The 25,019-nt window shown below is 38.6% G+C and overlaps 2 protein-coding genes across 2 annotated transcripts in view; one reads left to right on the top strand and one right to left on the bottom strand.

Annotated features, from left to right (window-relative positions):
• The window catches only part of LOC126377790 (talin-1-like), a 50,430-nt gene extending 49,471 nt beyond the window's left edge, over positions 1-959 (top strand). The window contains exon 91 of the mRNA XM_050025608.1: positions 663-959. Coding sequence (XP_049881565.1) covers positions 663-749 — 87 coding nt within the window. The 3' untranslated portion in view covers positions 750-959. The remainder of the gene's footprint in view (positions 1-662) is intronic.
• On the bottom strand, positions 954-24,575 carry LOC126377787 (apolipophorins). Its single transcript, XM_050025605.1, has 56 exons — positions 24,399-24,575; positions 20,709-20,735; positions 20,434-20,630; positions 20,159-20,323; positions 19,900-20,049; positions 19,602-19,791; positions 19,341-19,492; positions 19,147-19,217; positions 18,655-18,820; positions 18,023-18,205; positions 17,377-17,526; positions 16,973-17,120; positions 16,406-16,887; positions 16,099-16,278; positions 15,385-15,922; positions 15,137-15,310; positions 14,450-15,012; positions 13,764-13,893; positions 13,231-13,606; positions 12,773-12,995; positions 12,385-12,539; positions 12,109-12,265; positions 11,784-12,011; positions 11,435-11,616; positions 11,162-11,270; positions 10,914-11,070; positions 10,636-10,805; positions 10,397-10,542; positions 10,034-10,288; positions 9,743-9,884; positions 9,513-9,657; positions 9,220-9,411; positions 8,869-9,107; positions 8,679-8,777; positions 8,505-8,558; positions 7,861-8,026; positions 7,598-7,779; positions 7,310-7,509; positions 7,098-7,227; positions 6,840-7,011; positions 6,638-6,756; positions 6,422-6,550; positions 6,172-6,315; positions 5,803-5,971; positions 5,496-5,701; positions 5,247-5,378; positions 5,004-5,108; positions 4,557-4,741; positions 3,932-4,163; positions 3,654-3,801; positions 3,426-3,566; positions 3,206-3,321; positions 2,636-2,759; positions 2,436-2,554; positions 1,694-1,888; positions 954-1,392 (listed from the first exon to the last, which is right to left on the bottom strand). Exons 1-56 carry the CDS (start codon positions 24,469-24,471, stop codon positions 1,375-1,377), a joined length of 9,900 nt encoding a protein of 3,299 aa, XP_049881562.1. The 5' UTR covers positions 24,472-24,575; the 3' UTR covers positions 954-1,374.
• Between the last annotated feature and the right edge of the window lie 444 nt (positions 24,576-25,019).

The following is a 25,019-nucleotide window of genomic DNA, read 5'->3' on the forward strand; positions in this document are numbered from 1 at the left end:
ATATCATACTCCTGTTGCGATGTTTTTTTTTTTTCAATAATATTTTATGTGAAATGGTGAATCAAGAAACTTGAAGATGGAAAGGCTATAGACATTATACCTATGTTTGTTGAGTCATTTTTCCCATTTTAGTAGATTAGAATATTTTCGTTTTTCAACATACTATTGGTAGTATTTAGTACCGCTTAACATTTTGCTGTGTAATTTTTTTAATGTTCAAATTCGTATATAATAAGTAGTATAAGGTTATTTATAGTATTGTATCGATTTTTATTCTAGTGTTAGAACCATATTAGTTTATTGGAATAAATATAGCCTTACAATACGTGTGAATCAACTAGACATCTCGCGGTTATGACGTACCTAAAATGCACGCACGCGGAAATTGGAACACATTCCACTGTCAAGTTGACTCAAACGGGTGAAATCCCTGGCTTATAAGTTGAACAATGACCTTGAATGCGTAGTGACAAATTATTAGGCCTCAATCGAAGGACGCTATGAGGTTGGGCGAGAGGCAGCGCGTAACCATGGCAACCTGAGACGCTACCTGCGCGGACGACAGTCATTTTTATTCAATTTATACACCGCGGATTATAGTAAGTTACAGTTAATGTATGATAAGAAAAGTATGAGATTAATTGTGTTATGTATGTTTGCAGGTACAAGAAGTTGTGAAGGCGGCAGTGAGCGCGTCCGTCAAGATTGCGTCGCAGCGCGGCCTCAAGTGGGTGCGCAAGCACTACTAGCTGTCCAAACCCAGCACGCGCCAATAACCTACCAAAGACCCATAGCATTATGCCTATAAACATTATGCATTAGCAATATGTTTACCTGTTATAATATAATTTCATAATAATATACTTTGGTCTTTGATACAAATGTCCTCTCTATTTCTTTTGTCACGGATTCAGTAATAAGTAAGTATAAGAGTAGTAAATAAAAACAACATCTTATAATTAACATTTTTTATTCTAATACAATTTACATCGTCGTTAATACCTTAAAGGGAAGTGGCATTTTAAATAGTATGAAATCTTAATTACAGATAGCTACACATACTGAAATAGTATGATATTTTACGATTTGCATTGTTTTCGCGAGAGAGATGCATTTACTTAAAGTTAATTTCGCCGAAAACTGCAAATATTAGGAAAAGTGACTGTCTGTTTACAATTTGTGTTAATGTTTAATAAGTAACTTAAGTTATAACACTACAATGTCGATTAAACACCTCTATCTAGTAGATAGTTTATGCATCTCACTTGCTGTTAAATTACTAGTTCACGTAAAGACTAATATTATTTTTGGTCTAGTTTGTTGCAAATTGGCACGATATCGAATCACAGATACAGTTGGCACAGCTGACTTAGCTTACTTCCGTCGGCGAGCCTGTGGAAAATTAATTTGAGATTAGTTATTTATTACTTTCGGAATGTCATTTGGTATTGAAAATTATTCTATGGATTAACTGTGTAACTGGATTATTTGATTACATAGATTTAATATTAGAAGCAGATAAGACCAGAGTACAAGAAAGAATAATATGAAAAAGAAAAGCAGCCAGTGTCTTTACTATTAGGAGTGTTTTACAAAGGGAAAATTTCCACTTTGAGAATGTTGCTGGGAACAGTACACCACTGATCACAGGGGTGTGTGTATATTAATGTTAAAGTCTGTTGGTAGTACTGACCGCTTCCTTCCTGTCCTTGTTGACGCACAAGGAGCGCGCTCGGAAGGGGTCGACGTAGTTGCAGGTGCACTCTTGAACCAGCTCCTCGTATAGCATCTGGTTGGTGATGGCGGTGGCGGCCGTCTGCAGGAACTGCTTCTGTTGGCCGGGGTTGCTAGCCAGGTAGTTGCTGGCCTGCAGAATAATGCCGTCCGACTGCAAACAGATATACCTACATTAGAAAACGGAGTCCTAGGCGAAAATAACGCGATCAAATTCAGGATGTTTTAAAGAAAAGCCACGTCAGCAGTATTCCAACCCGGTGAGCATGTACGAGGATTTTCATGAGAGTGTTACAAGCTAAAGTATCAGGATCGTAGTGAGTGGTATTTAGTGGTCTGTGTCTATCTCAGTGGGGAATAGGCGTAATGTTTTCCTTATTTATGTATCTATTTATTTAGAATAGAATAGAATAGAAATTGTTTATTATAAAAGGACGCCACACACAAAGACAAGACAATAACATCACTTTTTTTTTACAAAACAATAATAAAAAGCATAGAAGGATGTTCATTACAAAGATCATAAGGTGGTGGTAGACGTCCTGAGATAAAAGGGCCTCACTCAGCACAAGTCGCGGCGTGAACCACGACGCTGGTATTATTTCGTGTCTTCGTGTTGCTGTGGTTTATATTATTGATCACTACCCAGCCCGATAAAGGTTTACGAGCTTGACTTCATTATCAGCTGCAATTGTACTTACATTTTCAACGAAGCTGATGCACGCGTCGTCGGGGTCTCTTATGAGAGTAGCTCGCAGCGCTTCAGAGTCCTTGCTAGGTTTCTTGTCGCCAAGCAATATAACCGTGTCCTTGGTGTAACCTAAGAAATTCGTTGAATATTAGTTTTACAATTCTCGTTCTTTTATCGATATAATGTATTTTATTTTCCATTATTACTCACCAACTACTTGATTTACGGTCTTGCCACCTTCGATTGACGTGACGGGGTTAACGGTAACCAGAGTATGAGTATACGCCATTTCGTCAAAGGCAACCTTGTATGCCAAAGCACGCAACACGTCAGTCTGAAAATGATCAATTTTCATTGAAGGTATACAAATTATAGTTTACTAATCTAGAATCATTAATTGAAATCATAGCACTAACAAATGGGGCGATGTCAGTTTTAGAGAAATAATTAGTGTGAAGTGAAGTAGCTAAATCAGTCACGAATTTTTACTAGACTACGCAATTGATTTGTATACTATACTACTTTTTGCATACAAAATTCATACAAAAGGATTTTCCCGCTAATTCCCGTTCCCGTGGGAATTCCTTTCTTAGTGCACCTCTACGGTACCTACGCTACGTCCCTTCCAAATTTCAAGTGCCTACGTTTAGCTGTTTTGGGCTGTGCGTTGATATGTCACTCAGTCAGTTTCTCCTTTTATATGTATATTTAGATAAGTAGAATCAAGTGAGACTGCATCTCGGGAACTGTGACACTGTAAACATGTTTCACAATATTTACCAAGAAGAAAGCTCCTTTGCACTTTTCGCCGATAACGCTGATGGTATGCTTGACAGCTCCCGGTCGCAACGGCAAGTCCATGATTCTACTGTAGCCGGCTACTACGTTGGTCAAACCTAATTGAAAAACATCTTAGGTTAAAAAAAGTGTATTATGAGTGACATGATTTCTATTTATTTTTCTTCTGTTTTAAATATCAGTTACGGAATTAAATTCTTACCCAGCTGGGTTCTGATAGCGTCAACAACTTCGGCCATTATAGCCTGAGCCTTGTCCACGGAGGCAATTCCAGTCTGAACGGTTGGTGTCGAGGTGTAACGGCTGGCCTCGAAGAACTTGACCTTGGGACTTTTCAGTTTTACTGTAAATAAATGTGCAAGAATGTTAATTGTTGTCGTTGTTTAAAAAGCGTGTAAGCATATAATAATTATGATAAATTTGTCCTTACGGTCGGTGTCGTAGATGATGGGGTAGGGCATCTTGTTGGTGATGCCCAGCAGGTACACCTTGATGTCGCTGATGCGCTTGCTCTTGAGGATGTCCACCACCTGCGACACTAGCGGCACTACCAGGCTCTTGTAGTTCTTCTCGTTGGGCTGTAGATACATTTTATACATTAGATAACTAGTTCTTCATTTCGGAAACGTTACCTATGTCTGTATCTGCATTTAATATTGTAATTATGAAAGTGTAATTATTTTATATATGAAAGTGGAGGTGACTTACCAGAGTGGTCTCAACGGCTACAACGATGTCGGCCTGTTTGTTGGGTAGTTTAATCTCGTAGGTGTCGCCGATCTTCTTGGGTGCGTCGGCGTCAGTGCACTGCAAGCAGACGGGCGGCAGCACTGCGGGCAGGAGGCCAGTGACGGCCAGCGCCGTGTAGCCGCGCGCCAAGTCGCACGCTTGCTGCAGAGCGTTGCTGGGGGAGCCGCTCACCGCGTGGATGCATGCTTGTCTGTTGCACAATACAATGTCCATTAGTTCATAGCCGTATGAATGAATGGCCCGTTATTATTATTATTATGTATCTATGTTATTTCCATATTTCGGGACTATGGAGTCCCGGACTTTTGGAAGGCATGCGTGTGGCAGAAGCCACACGTAAAGGGTCCCATAAGATACCTTAAAGGAAATTGTGTTACCCACCGTCGATTATTTCAGTAATAAAATAATATTAATATCTGTCGATGTTCCACTGCAGGTCTTCTTGTTTATCGCTCTTCTCGATTAACCCTGTTCCCAGCTTTTTTATTATCCGATATAAATCTCCTCTTAATAAATTGAAAACGAGGACACAGTTCACATTCTCCAGGATTACGAGGGAAGCGAAATATAAGGTTGTAATCACCTGAAGGGAGAGACGTCAAGCAGTAGCGCGAGCGGGCGCAGTGTGGAGGTGGCGCCGAACACCTGTTCGCAGGCGGGCGGCAGCGCCGCGTGGTGCTGGTGGTGCGAGTGTTCCGGTGTCTTCACCTGCGGGCAGCTGCTCGCCAGCCGGTACGAGTTGCCGAATTCGCTCTCCGAGTTCGTTATCTATTCACATACAAAGTTGACTAGATTGTCATCTGGCCTAATGAGATACTTTTTACTAAACGTCAAAACGAAAATTTATATGATCTTCTTCTTCTATCGTGTGGGTTGTGAGGTGGAGTACCAACCTCATCAACCCTGGTGTCAGGGTTACTATTGAACCGCCAAAGGCCTCTGACATGGCTCATGTAACGACTACTTACTTACATCAGTAGAGCTTTTATTTTTATATTACTACTTTTTCCTACTCGTATAGTGAACCTACCTTTCCATTGACCATTCTGAAATCGTCGTAGGGTTCGTTGTTGCCGTCTCCGAGAAGACCTCGCAGTTTACCGAGGTAGAACCCGTTGATTTCGATGTAGCACACCTGCAAACAATTGTTTTGTACAGTTGGAACACATCGATAATATAGAAGGTGCAAATAACTTAATGTCACGGCATTATTGAAGTTAATTTAAAAATTGAACCTCAGGGCTACAATTATTAAATTAAAATAGCACCATACCTCGAGTTTACCAGAACAGAATGCCATGAGTCCGTATTCAGTGCCGAGTCCGATGCGTCCGTTAGCTTCCTTAAATGCGAACGCGTCTTTCTCGATCACTGGGAATGTGCCGGAAACACCATTGAGTGCCACCTGCGAAATTTAAAATCATGATTAATTATGATCTGAGAAGCTAATGCCACTTTTGTACAGTTCTGTAATACACAAAAGAAATGCACTTTTGTTTTCCGAAGTTTGCGCTTTCCGTACCTGCCCATTGTCTTTGAGTTCTACAGTGGTACCGCTCTTGTCTTCAAGGATGAGGGCCTTGGGTGCGCCGTTCTGGAGCTGCAGCGCCAGGGTGAAGTTCCTGTCGACATGGTCGTGGGCGAGCACGTAGCGGCAGTTGCCCGGGAAAGTGAGGTGGCGCCCGTCGAACGTGAAGATGTGCTGGCCGTTCACTATCACCGCTCTCACTGTACAAAATCACACACGTTATATATATAAATCCCAAATATACTCCTGAGTTAGAGTGATACAAAGTACCAATTACGTAACAACCGTAACAACAACTTACTTTTGGCAGGGATCTCTTCTAGTGGGTTTAGGCTTCTCGGACGGTATGCTCTTATGAAGCTGATGGGGTCAGGTATATCTCCTTTCAGGATTTGATTGAGCACGCTGAACGACGCTAAGCCGCCAAGTCCTGGAGCCGTGGTCTGGCCAGGAGCAGTCAACCATGGAATCTGCACGAATGGATAAATACGTATTAATTTTAGCTCTGTATTTTAAAACCTAGCGAGCATCCACATTAGCAAATGTGTCCCGCTACTGTTACGACAGCACACGTTCGCAGTGGCTGTAAAGACTTCTAGGACACAGATATTGGATTACAGCAGCCTGTTGGAATAAGTAAAATATTGAGGATATATTAGCGTATACTCACAGCGTTAATGTTTATTGCTGTGGGAACGCCGAACTGGTTTAGTTGTGCTCTGATATATTGGACAACCGAGGTAAGAGCAACGGCGAACTTCTCGTACACGACGCGCAACTCCTTGGCATCGTCCACCTTCTCCTGTCGAAGTTTCTGCAATGAAACAGAAGAATATTTATTACTACTTAGTTCCAAAAGCGAAAAAGGTAATGTTACAAAATTTGAATTTTCTTAATTTGAAGTCAGTAAAATTATTTACCTTCTGCACATAGTTGAAAAGAGCGTCAACGAAGTTCCTAGATTCTTCAGTAGGTAGGAGCGTACGGACAGTGTTGTACCCCTCTTGAATAAGACCCAGCGCTTGTTCAGGAACTGCCAGTTCTTGCCACTGTAAAGCAATATCAAATATGTTCAGTTCATTCTACAGTAGTAAAATTTTAAGTTTAAAATCAACAAAAATTGTAAGTGAACGTACTTTCTCTTTAATAAGGCCGATGATGGGCAGCTCCTTAATCTGTTGCGTGATGTCTGATAGGATCTGAGCAACTTTACCACGGATCTCCTTTAGATGAGCTACAAGTAAACGGGTTAGATCTGCAAAGAAAAATAAAATAAGTACTAGTGTACAAAGGCACAACACAAGGTTTATTGTTATGAAATTCTGTATTATGACTTACCCTTAAAGATCTCGGCAATGGTATTTGTCAATTCCTCCAGTTCAGGCTTATGCTTCTCAAAGAAGTCGGTAATGAGAGCAGCGAAATGTGCAACTACATCAATTAGACCTTCAAAGTATTCCTTTACCAGCGCTGCAATACTCTCGTACACTTGTTTCAGCTGAGGTTCGATCTAATAATAAAAACAACAATTTTACTTCCATCCAGGTTTTGTCTCATACTTCAAACATATCATTTAATATACCACGTTGGACTTACCTGTTTCTCGTACATTTCGAGGACCTTTTTGCTAGTTTCGGATACAGTCTGGCAAATTTTGTCGACGATCGGTTTGGTCACATGGTAGATATCGTCCACTATTTTCGCTAGGAATTTAGCAACGGCTTCACTAAAAATAGAACGAGCATGTATTTTTCCAAACATTTTTCAAACATCCTTCGTAGGTACGAATAAATATATCATTTACTTACAGTCCTTCTGAAATCTCTTTAAGAGTCTGGTCGGTTTCAATTTCCTTATATAGCTTTTCGATGTCGTCTTTGTAAGCTTCTTCTAATTTCTTGAAAGTCGGTTCAACACGTTGCAAGATGCTCTTGACTTCTTGGTTAGCCTTTTCTCCCAGTTGCTTGATGCGTTGTTCTAAGTTTGTCAAGTCCTTCTGCAGGGCGCTCTGTAAAACGGAAATAAGCGATTAAACTTTGTTTGTAGACTTGCTTAATCCTCTTTCGCTTACAATTATAAAATATTTCAGTACATACCACAAAATATTTGAAATTATCCTTTGAAATTCCGTATTCGCTCTTGACAAGGTTGTCCTGAAGGTACAGCGCTCCATTAACAATATTCTTCTTTTCTTTGCCCAAGATAACGTCAGCACTAACATCTATACGCTTTTCGGGCTCGATGCGACCAACGATGGACAGCTTGCGTTCAGATTCATCTGTATGCAGTTTTCAAATACTTAAGATATTTGTTCATTATAATAACATACAAGAAAGATGTAAATTTATTTATTATTTACCACTATATCCGGTTGTGAACTCGTAGTATTGGAAGTCCTTAGCGATGGCGTGAACCACTACTGGCTTGCCTTCCAGTAAGCTGAATTTAAGGTCTCCCTGTTGCAGATTGTCTTTCATTATGGTATCACCTTCCAAATCGATGACCTTCACGAGTGGTGTGCTAACCTAGAATACAGAGGGAGATACAATGAAGTATATTATATATAAAAAAATATAAAAGAAAACATGAAATGTCTGAAATTAACAGAGTTTATAAGAAATTATAATATCTATGAATAAGTTTCAGCCTCCATGGTCTAGTGGTTAGTGCGTTGGGCTCTCGAACCGTGCATGCGTTGGAACCCGGGTTCGATTCCCGATTATGGGGACATTGTTGAAATCACTTTGTACAAATGTCCTCTGTTCGGATAGGATGTTGCAGGCTAAATCACCTGATTGTCTGAAAAAGTAAGACGTGTCCGCACTGGAGCAAGGGTATGCTCCGTACACTCTCCGGCTAGAGGGGAGGCATATGTCTAGCAGTGGACGTATATATGCAATTCAGTGTATGAATAAGTAATACGGCAACAGAGTATTTGTTACCCTAAATATAAATGACAACAGCATGCAATTTATATATAGAACTTGTCGTGCGATAACTTACCAATAACTTCACGTGAACAGGGTTCACTTCAAAGAAGACCTTGCCTTCGCGATCCTAGAAGAAGACAATAAATTGCAAAGTGAAGTTATTTTGTAGTAGCATATTATAAATCAATGGATAACGCTATGAATCAAGTAAATGATAATCAAGAAATTAAAAAAAATAGTAACATACGTTTCCAAGTGTGGGATGAGAAACAGTAGCCGATGTTTCCACCTTCAGGCTGTTTTCGTTGGGCCGTTGCAGGTTTCCATGGAATTTGATCGATGCGTCCTGATAATAATGTATATATATAGTATTTTTTTACAACTACAATCCCACAATTATCCATTTTGTTTATATTGTGTTAGGTGCAAATACGAACCTTGCCCAATTTCGGATGGCTAAATTTAAATTCGGCGATTCCTGAGTGTTGTTGTTGACCACCGGTAACGTCTACCAAGAAACTGGCGGCAGTCTTTTGTTGAGGCTTGTTCTTGTCAAGGTGCAGAGTTACCTCACCACGGATAGGGAAAGGCAATGCTTTGTCAGCCGGATAGGAAACCACAGATTCCAGAGCCAGCACGCGTTTTGGCAAGGTTACCGTGATTCCAGCAGGGAATTCTGAAATAGATTATTCGTTATAAACTTATGTAAAGGCATTCCTAATAGGAGGGGGGGGGGGGGGGGTTTAAACTACCATCTTAAGATTATACTATCCATGTTGTGTACTTACTGCCATGCTCAGGTTGGCTGTAAATGTGAAGATAATATTTCTTGTCTTCTTTGTTGACGTGTAAGTCCAAACTGTACTGAGGTAGCCTCTTCTCAGAAACTTCATTAGAGACCTGGAGACCGAACTCGGGTGCGAAGCCAAGTTTGCGTAGATCAAAGCCGACATTCAGAAGGTGCTGGAAGACGCCAGGCTCTGCAATTTTTTATTTTTTTAATATTTTTGGGAACAAAGAATTGAATAATTATTTGTAAATTATTCACGATTAGTAATGAGGAACACCTTCAGTTACTTACTGGGCATATTAAGTTTAGACTGTATTTCGACATTGGCACACTGTTTCTTCTCTTCGCAATAAACATAAGAGTTTTTGTACTCCAGGTTCGTAACACGAGATTCAGCTACATAGCTGCGCTCACCAATTGCTAAATTAAGGAAAGTCTGAAAGTATAATATTGCACGTTAGGCTTGCTGGATTTCAAAAATGAAGTAAAATGTGGTATACATTAAAAGTTATAATATATACCTCGAATCCCTGTTCATTGCCTTCGGTCAGTACTGTACGGATGTACTTGAAATTAGCTGATTTCTGCTCATCCTTAACTTTTACAGATCCCGAACCTTCGATGATAGTTTTCGGGCCCTCTTGTTTGCTGATGAATGATGTACTAGAAAAAAAGAAAGTCATATGAAATGTGATTATTTCTATCTATAAACGTTGAGTATAGTATAGGATTTTTTTTTATTAAGATGGGTTATTTCTATATAGTACAACTTCACACCTTTTCACAAGAACATAAAATTTTTGTAAACATACCTGCCACTCAAAATGTTCTTGTTGTCATTGGTGGCGTGGAACTCCAGTCGTTTACCGCTGCCGGCGTCTTTACTCGAAATATCAACCTTGTAGTTCTTCCATCCGAGTTTATCTGAGTTGGCAACTGCTTTTAAGGCCACATTATCTTTCGATATTTGAGCTTCGCTCTTAAAATCAAGAGATACGTCTCGGACATTCTCAACTTTGACGTCAAGTTTTCGGTGTGAGTCAGCTAAGTCACCTTTAACGTATATCCTGCAAAAATAATAAATTTCGTTATGTCTCCAAATACTTACACACGTAGTTTTCGGGCCTCACACGTATTATTGTATGTGTATAACTTAAAATTGAGTCATAACTAACCTACTGGTTTGCGGCGATTCAGGGCACTTGTATTTGAGATCAAGGACAGGGTGCACCTTGGAGGAAACTGCGAGAACGTCGTAACTGTAGATGCGGCCGTCAGCGTCGACTGATACTGAAGAGCTGTAGGTGTCGGGAGCCGGGACCTGAGATACGTCCCACGTTAAATATTGCAAGTACAAATTAGCATGTTAAATAATTGATGATTATATATTATATTATTTTAAACAATATCCAACCTTGCTGATAACTTGCAACTCCAACTTCTTGAGCTTTTCAGCTTGGGGAGCATGTGCCTGCAGAAGAAGTTTGTACTCTTGAGGAGCGACCTCTGCGCCAAGACCAACGGTAGCAGTCTTGCCTTTACCATATTGCGATTTAACTTCCACTGATGCCTTCTTCTTGTCAGCTAAAGAGAAACACACAATCAATCGAAGTCAGTCAAAATAAATCAATTAATTGAAGCAATGACATATACTTTATTTATTTGAGTAAGTGGTAAATCATTTCAACTTACAGTCAGTGTCCGCCTTGTAACTGGCTTCTAACACCAATGGATCCTCATGAGGCACAACAACTTTAACTTTTCCGAAGCCTGCATTCGGACCAGTCTTTCCATTTGAGTCCAATTTGTATAATTCACCGTTTAAGTGCAGTGTTTCGATAATAGTGAACTGTTGAAAAGTTAACACAATAATTTATATTGAGAGGTTACGAATATAAATAATCAAAGGTATTATGAACAAGATTAAATAATATACTTACTTCGCCAACGTCTTGGCCAGATTGCAACAGCAGTATATTAGAAACCCATTTAATGTCGTGAGCCTTTTCGAATGGCAAGCGTATACTCAGCGTGCTGTCATCTTGATATCTAAAAATGATAATAGGTGTAATTACTGATTTTTTGTTGACGTTTGCACCGGGGATGATTAGAGGGGGTTTTTACTCTTATTTTTTAGGTCGTCTTTTCTGACTTTTCATCAAAATCTTTTTATATTTAATTTAAGTAGGGTACATTTTTTCAATTTTACTTACTTAGCATCGGCTCCCTTTTCTGGGTACTTGATCTGCGTGGCCTGTTCTAATTCGAAACTGCAGTCGTTACCATAGCTGCCCTTCAGCTTGTATTTGTCATTGACACCCTTAGAATAGCCTGCACTCGCACCAGTTAGTGACAAGGATGCTGGTTTCGGGACCAAGTTACCAGTAAGGTCGGTCTGTAACAGATATTATATTAAGTAACTGATTTATTTATATTTAGCCTTTCAAAAAGAGTAAGATAACGTTATTTTTCATGTGACTTATCGTAGGTTTGCAAAATTGCTGTAGGCTAAATGTGGAACGCTAAGGGCTCCCACTCGGACGAAGAAATAATATAGCATACCTTAAAGTCGACTTTAGCTCCGCCAGTGTTATCCGGGATATTTTTCAAGTAGAAGTTATTTTGCAAATTCTTTCCGTCCTTAAGTTTGACTTCAAGTTGACCTTCAATGTTCAATTTGTTTTTATCATAGTCGGTGTCAGTGGCCTTAGACTTGAAGGTGATAGTAGACGCAGGGCCTCCACGTTTGGTCGCATCTGAGAGCACATACTCGACATGCCCATTAACAACCTACAAAATATTTAAAGGTCCATTAATTAAATGAAATACATTTTCATTATCATTAGCTTTACTTCAAAATTTTATTAAAATTAAGAAAAAAACTTACTTCGTCTTTAATGCTAACGTCTTGGTCAAGTTTTAGGCTGAGACAGCGCTCCGTAGGCAGAACTATTTCAAAGTTAGAGTGAGATTTGCCGGAGGACAAGCCACCGTCACGATGAATGTTTACTTCTGTCTTCTTACCACCATACTCCAGCTTATTCCTTTAAAAACATAAATATTAGTCTTCGCTTCACAATTTAATAATATTATGTAGAGTCTTGTATGGTTAGTTTATAAATAAACGTACCAAAACCACTTCAATACATGTCCGCATACTTACTTAGAGTCAACGAGTTTCTCTGTGCGTTTGTTGGATGTACTAAAGTGGACTTTGTCATTGTTATCCTTCTCAAAGTTGAGGAATACGTCAACTTCAGCATTGTAGGTCGGGTCCTTCACTTGGAATTTCACGTCTCCTTTGATCTTACGCTGAGTCTACAAGTAGTAAAAATGGTTATTAAATGATATTTATCTCTAAAATACTGTTTCATGTAAAATCTGAACTTGACAGATCAATCAATCAATCAATCAGTAATACTTTATTGCACAACGACATATACAAAGGACATAGACATACGAATAAAAACATAAGTACAATAGGCAAGACAACACAGACAGACAGACAGATGCAAGTGTGCCTAGACTATGTTTAATAGAAATGGATTTACCTTGAAATCGACAATGATCATTCCGTGACCTTTTCCGTCATTGTCAGTAACCTTGAAGTTACCATTTGCCGCCAAGGTATCCTTCAACACAAGTTTCAGCTGACCACTGGGATTCGCACCGCGAGTAATTTTCAGCAGATAATCCAAAATTTCGCCCTTTGAATAGCCAATTTTGGCGTGAGACGAGTAGAGTTGCGTGTTTTCAAGAACACCAACGTCAAACCTGTTAACAGATTTTATTAATAGTGAATTGAAATTAAATATACAGGATGTTAGTGACATCATAGTTATTGTTAAATAAATTTGTTTGTGGCATATGCAATAAATTCTCAAATCTTTTACTAATATAAAACATATCTTTTCTAGTTTTAAACAATTGTGAATTTTTAGTCTAACTGCAAAAATAAATAAGTACGATTAAAAAAATATTTAAGGAAGAAGTTAATGATTATACTAACTTGATGTCTTCGTTCTTTCCACCGCTTGAAATCTTCAGATGACCGATAGCACCAATATTGATGTCGTTTTGCTTGTTTTTATGCAGTACTACACCGGAGAGTTCATATTTGCCAACACCCTTCAATACGATGTAATTTTCCAAGTTTGACTTGTCAGCGGACACGATATCTCTTTTAGCCAAAAATTCTATTCCTTTCTTATCAACTTCAGCTGTGACTTTAACGCTGTAGTCCCCGGGTTTCTTAATATGACGTCTAGCTTCTAGGTTGAATTCACCTTTTTTGTCAGTATATTGTCCTTGGAGTTCGACGTCAAGTTTTTTTGGGTCAGCTTCAGCATCTACTTCAATTTTCAACGGCAGTGCGTGAAATTCAACTAAAAAAATTACGAATGATATATGAAAGGTAATTTTTATTCCTATATTACTCATTTATTAAGTTTAATTGAATCAGAAATGTGTAGTGATTTTCAATTCAAACATTACATTATTTCTATATTTATAGATATTATTAATTTAATTGTTAAAACTTACACTTATTTTTGGTGATAACACTGAAATCCAGATCCTTCTTGTGGTATTTCAGGAGTTGGTTAAAGTTAATGCGATTATATGGGTTGCGCAGTTCATGACCGTAACGCAGCTCGAAGTCGTTGTGGTTTAGCTGGTGAAATATGAGATCGATAAGTATTTCGTATCAAGGTCAAGCTCTTTATTTTAGCAAAGTAAGATTTTTATAGCAATAATTGAGCATCATGAAAATACATGTTTTTAAATATAGTAAGTGCCGTAATTATCAAATAATTTATTATTATTATTATTATTATTATTAGCCTATATGATCCCACTGCTGAGCAAAGGCCTCCCCCATATTCTTCCAAGTATCCCGGTTCTGTGCGAGCTCTATCCAGTCTTTTCGATAACCGTCGAGATCATCGCGCCATCGTTTCCGGGGTCTACCACGTCTACGGTGTCCGTCCTGTGGTACCCAGTGCGTGATGATCTTTGCCCATCGTTCCGGATGCATGCGGCACACGTGTCCAGCCCAGTCCCACTTTAGCCTGGCGGTCTTTCTGCCAACATCAGCTATACCGGTTTTTGAGCGCAGCACAAATAATTTATAGTTATTTATTATTATAAAAAATATATTTATTGAGGCTACACACAGTAAATTTTAATAGTCTAAATATACGCAAATCATTTTATTTAAGTACACTCACCGATTCTGTGTTCTCAAAATGACCGGTAAATTTGAAGTTAACATACGGGTTCAGGGTGTTTTGGAACTCCAGTTTTACATCAGAACCCTTCAAAGAGCCACTGACCAGCATGTTATGTTCTCCCTTCTTCGCCTTAAGATCGACTTCCAAACACTTTGGTTCTTCATTAAAATGCCCATTTACATCAACAACTTCGTTTGAACTTGGGAGAGTAATTTTAATCCCTTCAAGAGTATATTTGGTTGCAGGGCCATTAACTTCTCTCACTAGTTGTCCGTCAACTTTGAGACTGTGCTTGCCCTTTTCACCGGGAACTTGGTATTCAACGATTGGCTTATACACACTACGTTTATTGTTGCCTTGAACAATGAAACCAGCTTTAGCATAATATTCTTCTGCGTCAAGTTTAGCTTTGACGAAAGCTACTCTTTCATTAGGTTTGTTGATATATGCTACTTCGCCATATAGAGTCTTGATGGGTGACTCAATTTGCAGTTTCACGGACTTCTCTTCGTTATTATTAGTTAATTCTCCGGAAACAGATGTGCGGCGGTTCTTCGATCCTAAGACAAAATACATTTGTTATTACATATTTTGTTTATTAATTTTGTACAATTTAATGCAACGGAGAGAGAGAGAGAGAGAATTTAATAGCAATAATTTTATAATCGTTTTTATAGAGTTTACCTTCAGCCTCAAACAGTACTTCGAAGCCTTGTTTAGACGGATTGTCACTTCGAAGAACACCCTTGACGTGGTAACCCTTGAGATCATTCTTTTCCAGTGCCAACTTAAGTTTTGCTGCTCCAGTCAAAGGATAGCGAGCGATGAATTTAGAAAGAGAAGCTTGAGCGTCAGGACCTGAGACAATAGAAAACAAGAATCACTAAATGCAAACTTCAATCATAAATATTTTTTAACATTGAGCAACTTACCAGACACTGAGAATGGCACAGAGACCTCGCCACACAATGTCAAACCAAGAATACCAGACAACTGATCAAAGCATCCAGAATACTCCTTCCTGTCTGTGTCAACCTTCAATGGTGTTTGCTTTTCTTTGCGACCCTTCTCTGTTGTAACGTAAACTAAATCGTTAGAAGCTGTTAAGATCTCCTGTTTGTCGACTGGCAAGCCAAACTGTAAGTCGATGCCACGACCATCTTCCAGAACTTTGGCAATCACGTGACCACCGGTAGACGAGTGTAAGTTGGTGATGACTTTCAGACCAGTAGATACCGCATCAGCGTCAACGATAAAAAGACCAGAAATTTCTACATCAGTGCTGGGGACGAGTTTTATGTCCACTTTAGCGTTCTTGGGGCTACGGTAGATTTGACGCAAGTCAATATTAGTAGCGACATCCAATCGGCCAGTTGCGGAACCAACGAGGTCCAACTTGAGCGGGAAGCCTGTTGACGTAGGGTAAGCTAACTCAGCGTCCAAGAAGAGTAGATGAGCACGGACTTCTTGCTGCAAATAAAACCAAACTATATGTAGACAGAGAAGTTAAGGTAATTTTAAGGGGTAACATATATATATTTTTTTATTTCAACAGTGTCTATGATAGACTAGTTTATAGACTAGTCTATTATAATGTAGATAAAAAGATGCTGAATAAACCCTTAAACTTTTATAGTATTTCTTACCTGGAAATGTTTGAGTTTGTCCACACCTCCGTTAAGAGTCTTAAGCACACGGTCTAATATAGTGTTGAAATCGAATCCCTTGTCATCACCGAGAGAGAGGAACACCGCGTCAGTGCCGAATAACTTCAGGTATACGTCCAAATCCAACTCGTTATTGTAAGGAACAGATTCCGCTTTCAGCTAAAACCATTTCACTTGTCAATATTTTCGAATACAAAATTTTAACGCAAAAGTAGTTGTGCAAAAATAAATTGTTCCATAGAACTTCTTTTTATAAATTAACTCCTGATTTACTGAAGTAACTTACGTGTTTGTCGAAGTTATCCACTTCAGTTTTGACGGATCGACGACCTCGACTGAGTCCAGATTCTACTTTCTTTTCCGCTTCTTGGAATTTCTTGACAATGTTGTCGTAAAGGTCTTGTGGCTTCTCCGTGCGAAGGAAACTCTTTGGGCCCAGGAAGTGTTCAGCGACTCGGTCAAGATTACCTTGACGACCGCCAACTTCAAGGATATTTAAGCTATGGCCAAAAAGTTCTGCCGTGAGGTTGAGGCTAGCAGAACGCGGTAAGAAAGAGTCTTGAGAGTAGATAACGGTCTCTTCCACATTGCCACCGATTCCGAGAGCGTCTACATTGTAGGACAATTCACGGTAGAAGGAGTATTTTCTGTCGTCAATATTGAACTTGTTGGGCGTGTGGATGAGTCCATAATGCTCTTTCTGCAGGCGCCTGTCGGGATTGGCCGAAGCACGAATATGACGCAGGGAAGATGTGATAAAGCGACCCACTAAAAAAAAAAGATAAACACATTAAACGTAAAATACTAAGCGAAATGAAAATTATGTGAAGATTATTAATATCTCATTAAGTACCTTGATGAACTGGTTCGGTTTCCAAAAGGTTCTTGATTTCAGTAGCTGAATGTGCGCAAGGACATTCGATAACGGACAGGTAGGCTTTGATTCGAATTTCTGAATCTAATTGACGGTTCTTCATCAAATCCATAGCAACTTTGTGCACCTATAAGTAGAAATAGAATAATTAAAAAATAGATAATTGCAACGCGGTGCTAGGGGTATAATTTAAAAAAGAACAAATTTATATTTTTATAAAGAATATCGCATCTAACACTATATAGCTTGTATTTTCGTGTTACATTGTCATTTTCAGCTTGTGATTTGCTTGCTTATATTATCAGAAAGTCATTGGCTGTGAGTTATGTGAATCAACTTATGTGTTGAAAACCCCGTGTTTTAATCAATTTACTCATGTTTACCTTAGAGCAAGGATCGGCAGAGAAAGCTTCGATGGCAGCAACCCTGACGCGGGGCTTGACACTGTTGTCGTTTGCGCAGCGGATCAGCTTCTCAATCACGCTGTCTTCCAGGTGGTGGACGTTGCGGATACCTTTAAGTACTGCAACAACCTGTCGACAATACACGTTGTCTTAGTAAACTTATTGAAGAGTAAGATGTATTTGAATCCCTAAACAGATGAAACTTAATTTTATTTTATTCTGATAGCTCCAAAAATACTGCCGCCCTTTTCTTACGGTAAGTGTAAGTTTATACTAAATTAAAATTAATTATTACTATTAGTTTTTGTCTGCCAGAATCGGCATCAATGGTGCTAATTCCTGTAGACACCGTCTAGCTTTATTTTAAATTATACCTGTCATTTTCTTATCTGCCGAAAAGGAAAGGGACGGATGGTTGACAGCTGTTAATTTTTAAAAATGTGAGTGAATAACCTGAGCGTATCAAATAGCTATCTCGCTGATATGCAAACCTTTCGGGTTATTGCCCAATGTCATATTTTTAGAAGGTTGTTTTAGGTTTGTGCCTAAAATTTAAGAGAGTTCTATAAATTTTATGCCTTTCTACAGTAATTAGCATACTTATCTAAATTAAATGTATACTTACATTGTCTTCCTCCACCTTGCTTTTTGGCTTACAGTTCTGTAGCTTAGCTACCAACTTCTGGCTAAGAGCAGCGACACCTTCTGACTTGGTCTTGTGGCAGTCATGGTCGCGGCAGTAAGCACCAGCAAGCGCTCCGACGCCGAGGTAAATTTCTTTGGGCAGATTGGGAAGGTCAAGAAGACCCTGTAAGGAAAAACATTATGTAATTATATAATTTCCTCAATCTTGTTCCTACAAATGAGGATAAACACTAGAAGCTCCAATTTAGGTGGCAATACTGTTGAGTGTTCCTAAATTTTGACAGTTCTCCATACTGTCTAGCTAACATTCGTGATAAAATGTTATCAAATGTGGAGCAACGTGCAGAGTATCCCGTCTGAAGGACGAATTACGAAAAATAAAACAGCCATCAATTAGACAAATACGTTTTAATAAGTTTTCTTCTTTCCGAACTTTAGGAAACAAATATAACACTATGATTTTGAAGCGAAACGCTACGCAAAAATTTCAGTTTCACAGTCTTTATTCATTTAAACTGTCAAAATTTAAACACACTCAACAGTAGCGGCAACTGATGGGAGAAATAGGCACTTTTTATCCTCATTGCAATTATAAAGAAAATTTTATCTTACAGCGGCAGCCTTGAGAGCTTCGTTGTTGACGTGTTTGGCGTTGCCAAGACTGAGAAAGACCAGCTGCTGCTCGAGGGTGGAGAGGTCGCGGCTCTTGAGGATCTGGATGGACGCATCCACGCTGTAGCCAGTGCCGGCGCGCAGTAGACCGTCCAGGAACACGCGCCTGTACAGGTAACTCATGCATGTCAAACACCTCGCCATATTGCATTGAAAACTAACTATCCATCGTAGTATTAATTAAGTACCCACGCTTCACTAGGCTTTCTGTTAGACCAACGTGATAGGTGGTGAAACGTATCGTCGTTTATAATGGCCGAGTCAACTATGTTAGCGAAAATTGTACCTAATATAAATTAATAAAATATTGGTGCAAGTCATGTCATCAGTACCAAGGATTGAACCGGCACACCCGCAAACAAGTCGGTGAACCACAGGATCACAATGAAAATAAAACTCACAAGTATACTATTATATTATTGAAGAACTTACTTCTCTAGTCCGTTGCCTTTGACTTGGCTGTATACTCGGATAAGTTCATCTTTGTTGACGGTACGCAGAATCTGTAAATCATTTACATTCCATATGAAATTTTGATTTTACAATCGTTATATAACAGTAAATTTTTATACTTAAAAATCTTCAGGTTGAGTAAGCAAACTCAGATTACTATAGGATATCCTTACCCGAACGAGCTGAGCGAACGATTTAGAACTGGCCTCAGAGCCAAGAGTTTTAGCTGTGTCCTTGACAGATGCCAAAGCAGATTCAGCGTTGCCGGCCGAGGATATTCCGTGAGGGTTCTCGAATATGACGGTTCGGGGCTCGGTGCACTTGCCTGAATTAAAAGTAAGCGTGTCTTTATTCAATTAAAATGCCAAAAACATTTTATTCCATAGCATAACGGTATGTTGTAGGTTAGATAAGATTTGAATAATAAAACTTACCCGAGGGAGCACCAGCACCCTTGCCGGTGAGAGTCAGCTTGGTGTGGACTTTAGCGCGCGCGCCGTTCTCGCCAACCGAGAAAGGTTTGTACAGGTACTCTTCGCTAGCGGATACTTTTTCGGGGATGCCATTGTTGACTTTCGATTCCACGTGCAGAGAGGACTGCAACACTTGGGTGTTCTTGATTTCCTGCAAACGAATGCATTATTTGACATAATGATCACGGTTTATACTGCGCTCAACAATTCCGACTTTTAAAAAGAAATAAGTCATGACTCATATAGGTATAGTACTAACAGCGGTGGGATTGTAGATTCCTGTGAGTAGGTCGTGCTTTCCCTGTTCGCGGTAAGCGCAGCGAGAGAGGTCACGCGAGCGGTGCACCAACAAGGCGCTGCCTTCTTGCGACGAAGACGCCTCCGTGGGACAAGCGCCGAACACGTCCACCTAGAACAGAAGCGACAATGTAACAGATTGTTGATGGAAAGAACCTGTCTTGAGGAAGAATGAACATTATTGTTTAAAAAAGGAAGATTACTGGTAACTTGTGCGATACCTGAGTGGAAGGTTTGTTCTCGGTCTGCAACAAAGACACGATGGCGCGCTTGATGTTGAGAGAACGGCGGGTGTCACCCTCCTCGGCGCAGATCTCGGCGCCCACGCGACCGTCGGACAGCGTGAACTGGATCGGCTTGTCGATCCCGGGCGGGCTGCTGTATTTCTGAATAAATATGAAACATTAATTAAATTGTGAATATACAAAAGTAAGAAAAAAATATTATTATAATATTGAATATTAGCTGAATGATGACAACAATTTTCAAAAGGTACCTTTCCATCTGGTCCGGAAATGACGAGGTTCTGAACTTTGAGCTCGTTAACGCAGTTGCCAACGGCCGTGACCGCCACCTGCCCGAGCAGCTTCACACTCGTCTCCTGCTTGTCAGCGCCGGTCAAGTAGATAGAGACGGTGCCTTCCACGCCATAGTTGTAACTGTGGCCGCTCAGGAATGATGGCGCCGTCGGGGCTGCACATCACAAACATAAATGTCAATTGTTGATCGATCAAACAACGTCAATAAAGAAGATAAAGAAGATATACTTACATCCTTTACATGATAGCGAGCATTTATCTGAAACAAACAAACCAATCATTTACATTAATTACAACCCTTATGCAATTTATAGCAGCAGTAAAGGAACTTATTTACAAAATTATTGCGTAAGTTAAGCCCCGATCAATTATCTAATCCGATAACCTAACCACCTACCTATGGACCTATACGTATCTAGAAGTATATAGTTATTATGTACTACCTATGTGTGCAAGCCAATCTTTCAATAAAATAAAATATAGTAAAATATAATGTACGTTCTAATAATATAAGCTGCTTCTGGAATTATGTCTTAAAACAGTTAGAATTGGTTCTATCTGCTTGATTGTTTGTGTTTGACATGATAACAACAAGTAATTGATGTAAATGATAATTATGAAATAGGAGCTTGGAATATACCACTACAAAGTTTACGACAACAGTTGATTCATCTATTTGCACATCGTTGTGATAACGCTCAACTCTTGACCCCTCGCAACCGGATCTACTACATTGTTGATTGATTACGATATTATTGAAACCTTGCTTATTTGTTCTCTAATCTATCACTATGACCTTGTTATATTCTAATGGTCTAGTTATATTCTTCAAATTAATGACTTCTTGAGAGCTACATATTATAAGCTAAGCAGGCAAAGTGCCGTATGGACTGTATAGATTGTCTGAGAGCGGATGCCGTGTAATTGGTACGTGATTAGCCGACCCAACCAAACTGATGCATCCTTATTTAACGTACGGCGTAATTGAAAAGCCTAACAGCGACATAAGCATTCCCTTCGAATTTGTGAACGGTTAGTTAGCGAGGCATGCCTATCTCAGATTTCAAAGTCAAGTTTAATCAACTTGTTACCAAGAATCAAGATGCATCGAACTCGAAAATACATTGTACCTACGTGTTGTTTGTTGGAAACAAAAGCAAACCGAGCCCCCCTCGGCACTTAGTCCAAATTGGGTAATTGAAGTGGATATAGCAGTAGCACACTAGGGAGCGTGATCCATCACGTGCTTGAAGAGATGAGATGCAGCCTCAATACTAATGCCAGATTGATTGATCACATTATGAGTCACTTTCTCTCAGAGTCAACTCACAATCTCCATATTTAGAGTGTCACTTATGGAGTGGGTTGAATTAAAGATGAGCTCTAGTTGCTTTATATGTATAAAGAAACAACAAACATGCCTTCATTCTTTTGTGATATCAGCTACCACCTGCTCCCAGATGAGTATAATTGTGTAATGATTAAAATATACTCCGGCCAAGTAGGTGGTAGGTACTATATGCGGCAAATCTACGATAAGTCACGTCAAAAAGAAATCCATACATATTTACAATCAGAATTTCTATATTATGCCTAACCCACCCGCACACCGAGTGTTTAGCCAATATGGTCCTTTGTTATTGCATTTCAACTATGACAAATTTTATTTTTTCAGTTAAATAAAAAGTATATGTATTAGTAACTAATTTATTCATTTACCTTATCTTTTAACGTACTTATTGTAAGTTTGCCTCAGATGACATGAACTAGTTGACCGGCCAAATGAGGAACACTTGACCTTTCTCACCCGGTATTAACACATTAACATACAGAAAGGTATAATAGGGGAATATCGTAAAATAACAAATTGTCTAGCGTGTTATCTATTATTGTGCCGAAATTATACCTCGTCGCCTTGACAGTGACCAAATGAATTCGTTAATGACCCTAAAAGAGATAAAATTCAACAAAGAGCTATAGCAAACACACGATAACATTTAACCCTCTTTGTTCGCGTTATCAGCTGCGACCCCAGTATCGCAAACTGTGTCTTATAGCATAATTGTTCTCTTTATTTTATAAATAGCGGATAACGCGAATAATATTTTTGTTCATAATACGGTCGTTATGGACATAATTATTTGATAAAAAACCCTGGGGAAATTGTACTGAGTATCTTTAATATCTACATGGCTTTTGTCACTAAATGTAATGCTATAAGTTTTTAACTGACTTCGATCGTTCATTGATACGATTGATTTATGAACACGTTTTTGAAGTCGAATTGGATTTAAATCTTCGAATGAAAATTTTATATCTCATACGAATTTCTCAATTTAGAATGAAATTAGTTTAAAGATTTTTATCTAAGCTAGTGGAGATATTACAATCGTTATTTCGACATTGTTTAAAATGTTTGAAAAAGTAAAACCAGGAGGCTACAATAGGTAGTATTGACAGTGGCAATGTGGGGAGCGATAATTTAATCTCAGGTCAGAGTTGTGCGTTATCACATGTTTATTGCAAATTATGCTATCGTCTCGTTAGCGACAATGAGTTATCTGTTGATCGCACACGGAAAATGCTGCTCGGAGGGCAGAAGGTCTTCTTGCAGCTCACTGTACCACCACCAGACTAGATAGAGACTTGATAACCCAAGACAAGTTACTTAATTATAGGTTACTTATTTGGGTTTGCCTCTCTTGTTAATATCTACCTAGTAGTCAAAACTTATGAGGCAGATAAAAATACTGTTAATAGGTATCTATGGATAGTAAGAAAGTATAATTTTCTTTTTACTTTATTTGGAACCCATGTGACAGTTCAACATGCTAACATATCGAAATGCTCCACTCCTTCTTTATTGTCGTTTAAACCATCTTTTCTTTATTTATCAACATATTTTTTTGACAAATACATACATAAAATCACGCCTGTTATCCAATGGGGAAGGTAGAGACCCCGGAGTTTCTACTTTCTACGATCCTGCCATACAGATCCTGACACACTAAAAAATATTTACGTAAATGTACTTTAGTTTTAGTTGACAAATAAAAGTAGTATTTTAGTAGATTCTGTGCTTAACGCTAAAATTTATTCTGTTACTCTTGCTTTAATAAAATAATGTAAGTGTATTACGCCAGTGGTTTGTGTTATTTCCACCTAAATACATTTACACAGCACAAGACATTAGCATCCCTACTTCGTTATTCTTATTTTTAGACCATAAATAATCATATTTATGATATAATATTTTATGGGTCCTTGTTACCTTGTTGTTAAAAATGCAATTGTGGGTCAGAAATAAAATAGTTTGTAACCCTGTACGTCAATGCATTATATTTTATCCGAGTATTCCAAACAATAAGTAATAAAGAAAAATTGAAAAGCACTTTAAAACTGAACTTAAATATACATGGGACTTACCACTGCCTACCTCTTCGGGAATACAGGCGTGATGCTATGTTATGTTTGCTTAAATTTAAAATTATACGTTTATCCTACCTATCTATATTGATATTAGAAGTTCTTCGAGCGTTGAACTTAGTTTGTGTTTTATACAAACGACGGGTGCACAATATATTCATAAATACTTTATTTGTAATTCTAAAGGATTAGACGCGTAAGGTCTTGTTTATTATATTAATATTATTTTGTTTAGAAATATTGTAATAATAATTGTCTAAAATATACACTCATTTGGAAGAAATTAACATATCCTACCGTATCTACTTTATAATAGCAATTCTTCAATTAACTATATCGATTGCAAAATAATACTGATCATATTAAATTAATTTGTAATGAATAGCTAGTAAAAATATAATAATAAAACATGACATGATATTATTTTGAAAAAAAAAAAAGTTAAATGTTTCATATTATAAATTTACATAATAAAAATATATATATAAAAACTCACCTGCTGCAGCTGGTTTCCATAAAACGGAAATAACCAATAGAACACTAAGGCTCAACTTAATACTTTTCCCCATTTTTACAGGGGTAAAAGTAGCACTTAATAAAAAAGAGTAGTCAGTCTGTTATTACTTAAGCTAACAATACTAAATGTACCACTTCTACCTCGACGAGAAGGTAAATGCGTAGGCGCAGTCCCACCCTCCCCCTTTTATAGACGCGAATTCTGGAGCGGCGGGCAGCCAATCAGAGGGCGTGCTCTTAACACTTCGAAATACAAAAATCTCATTAGATTATTTGCTGATAATGGATGGGATGGCAAAGGTCGACAGTACTCTTCGAGAAACTATAGCTTTATAGCTCTAACAAAGGCAGTTGTATATATTTAAGCGGATACGTGAATTAAATAGCGCATACTTGTAGGTCTAGGAAAATAAATATAAGCATCACAGATAAGTAACCGTTATAAAGTTCATTCTACTAGGAAGTTAACCAGATCAAAGTCACATTTATGCAAGGACGTCGCATGTGACCCCTTTAAATAACACATAAGATTTTTCACGCTTAGAACGAATGTTTCTTTAGTTGATCAGTGATGGACATACTCGTGTATCAGGCAGTATTT

Source organism: Pectinophora gossypiella, chromosome 24 (assembly GCF_024362695.1).
Source record: "Pectinophora gossypiella chromosome 24, ilPecGoss1.1, whole genome shotgun sequence".
Classification (NCBI taxonomy): Eukaryota; Metazoa; Arthropoda; class Insecta; order Lepidoptera; family Gelechiidae; genus Pectinophora; species Pectinophora gossypiella.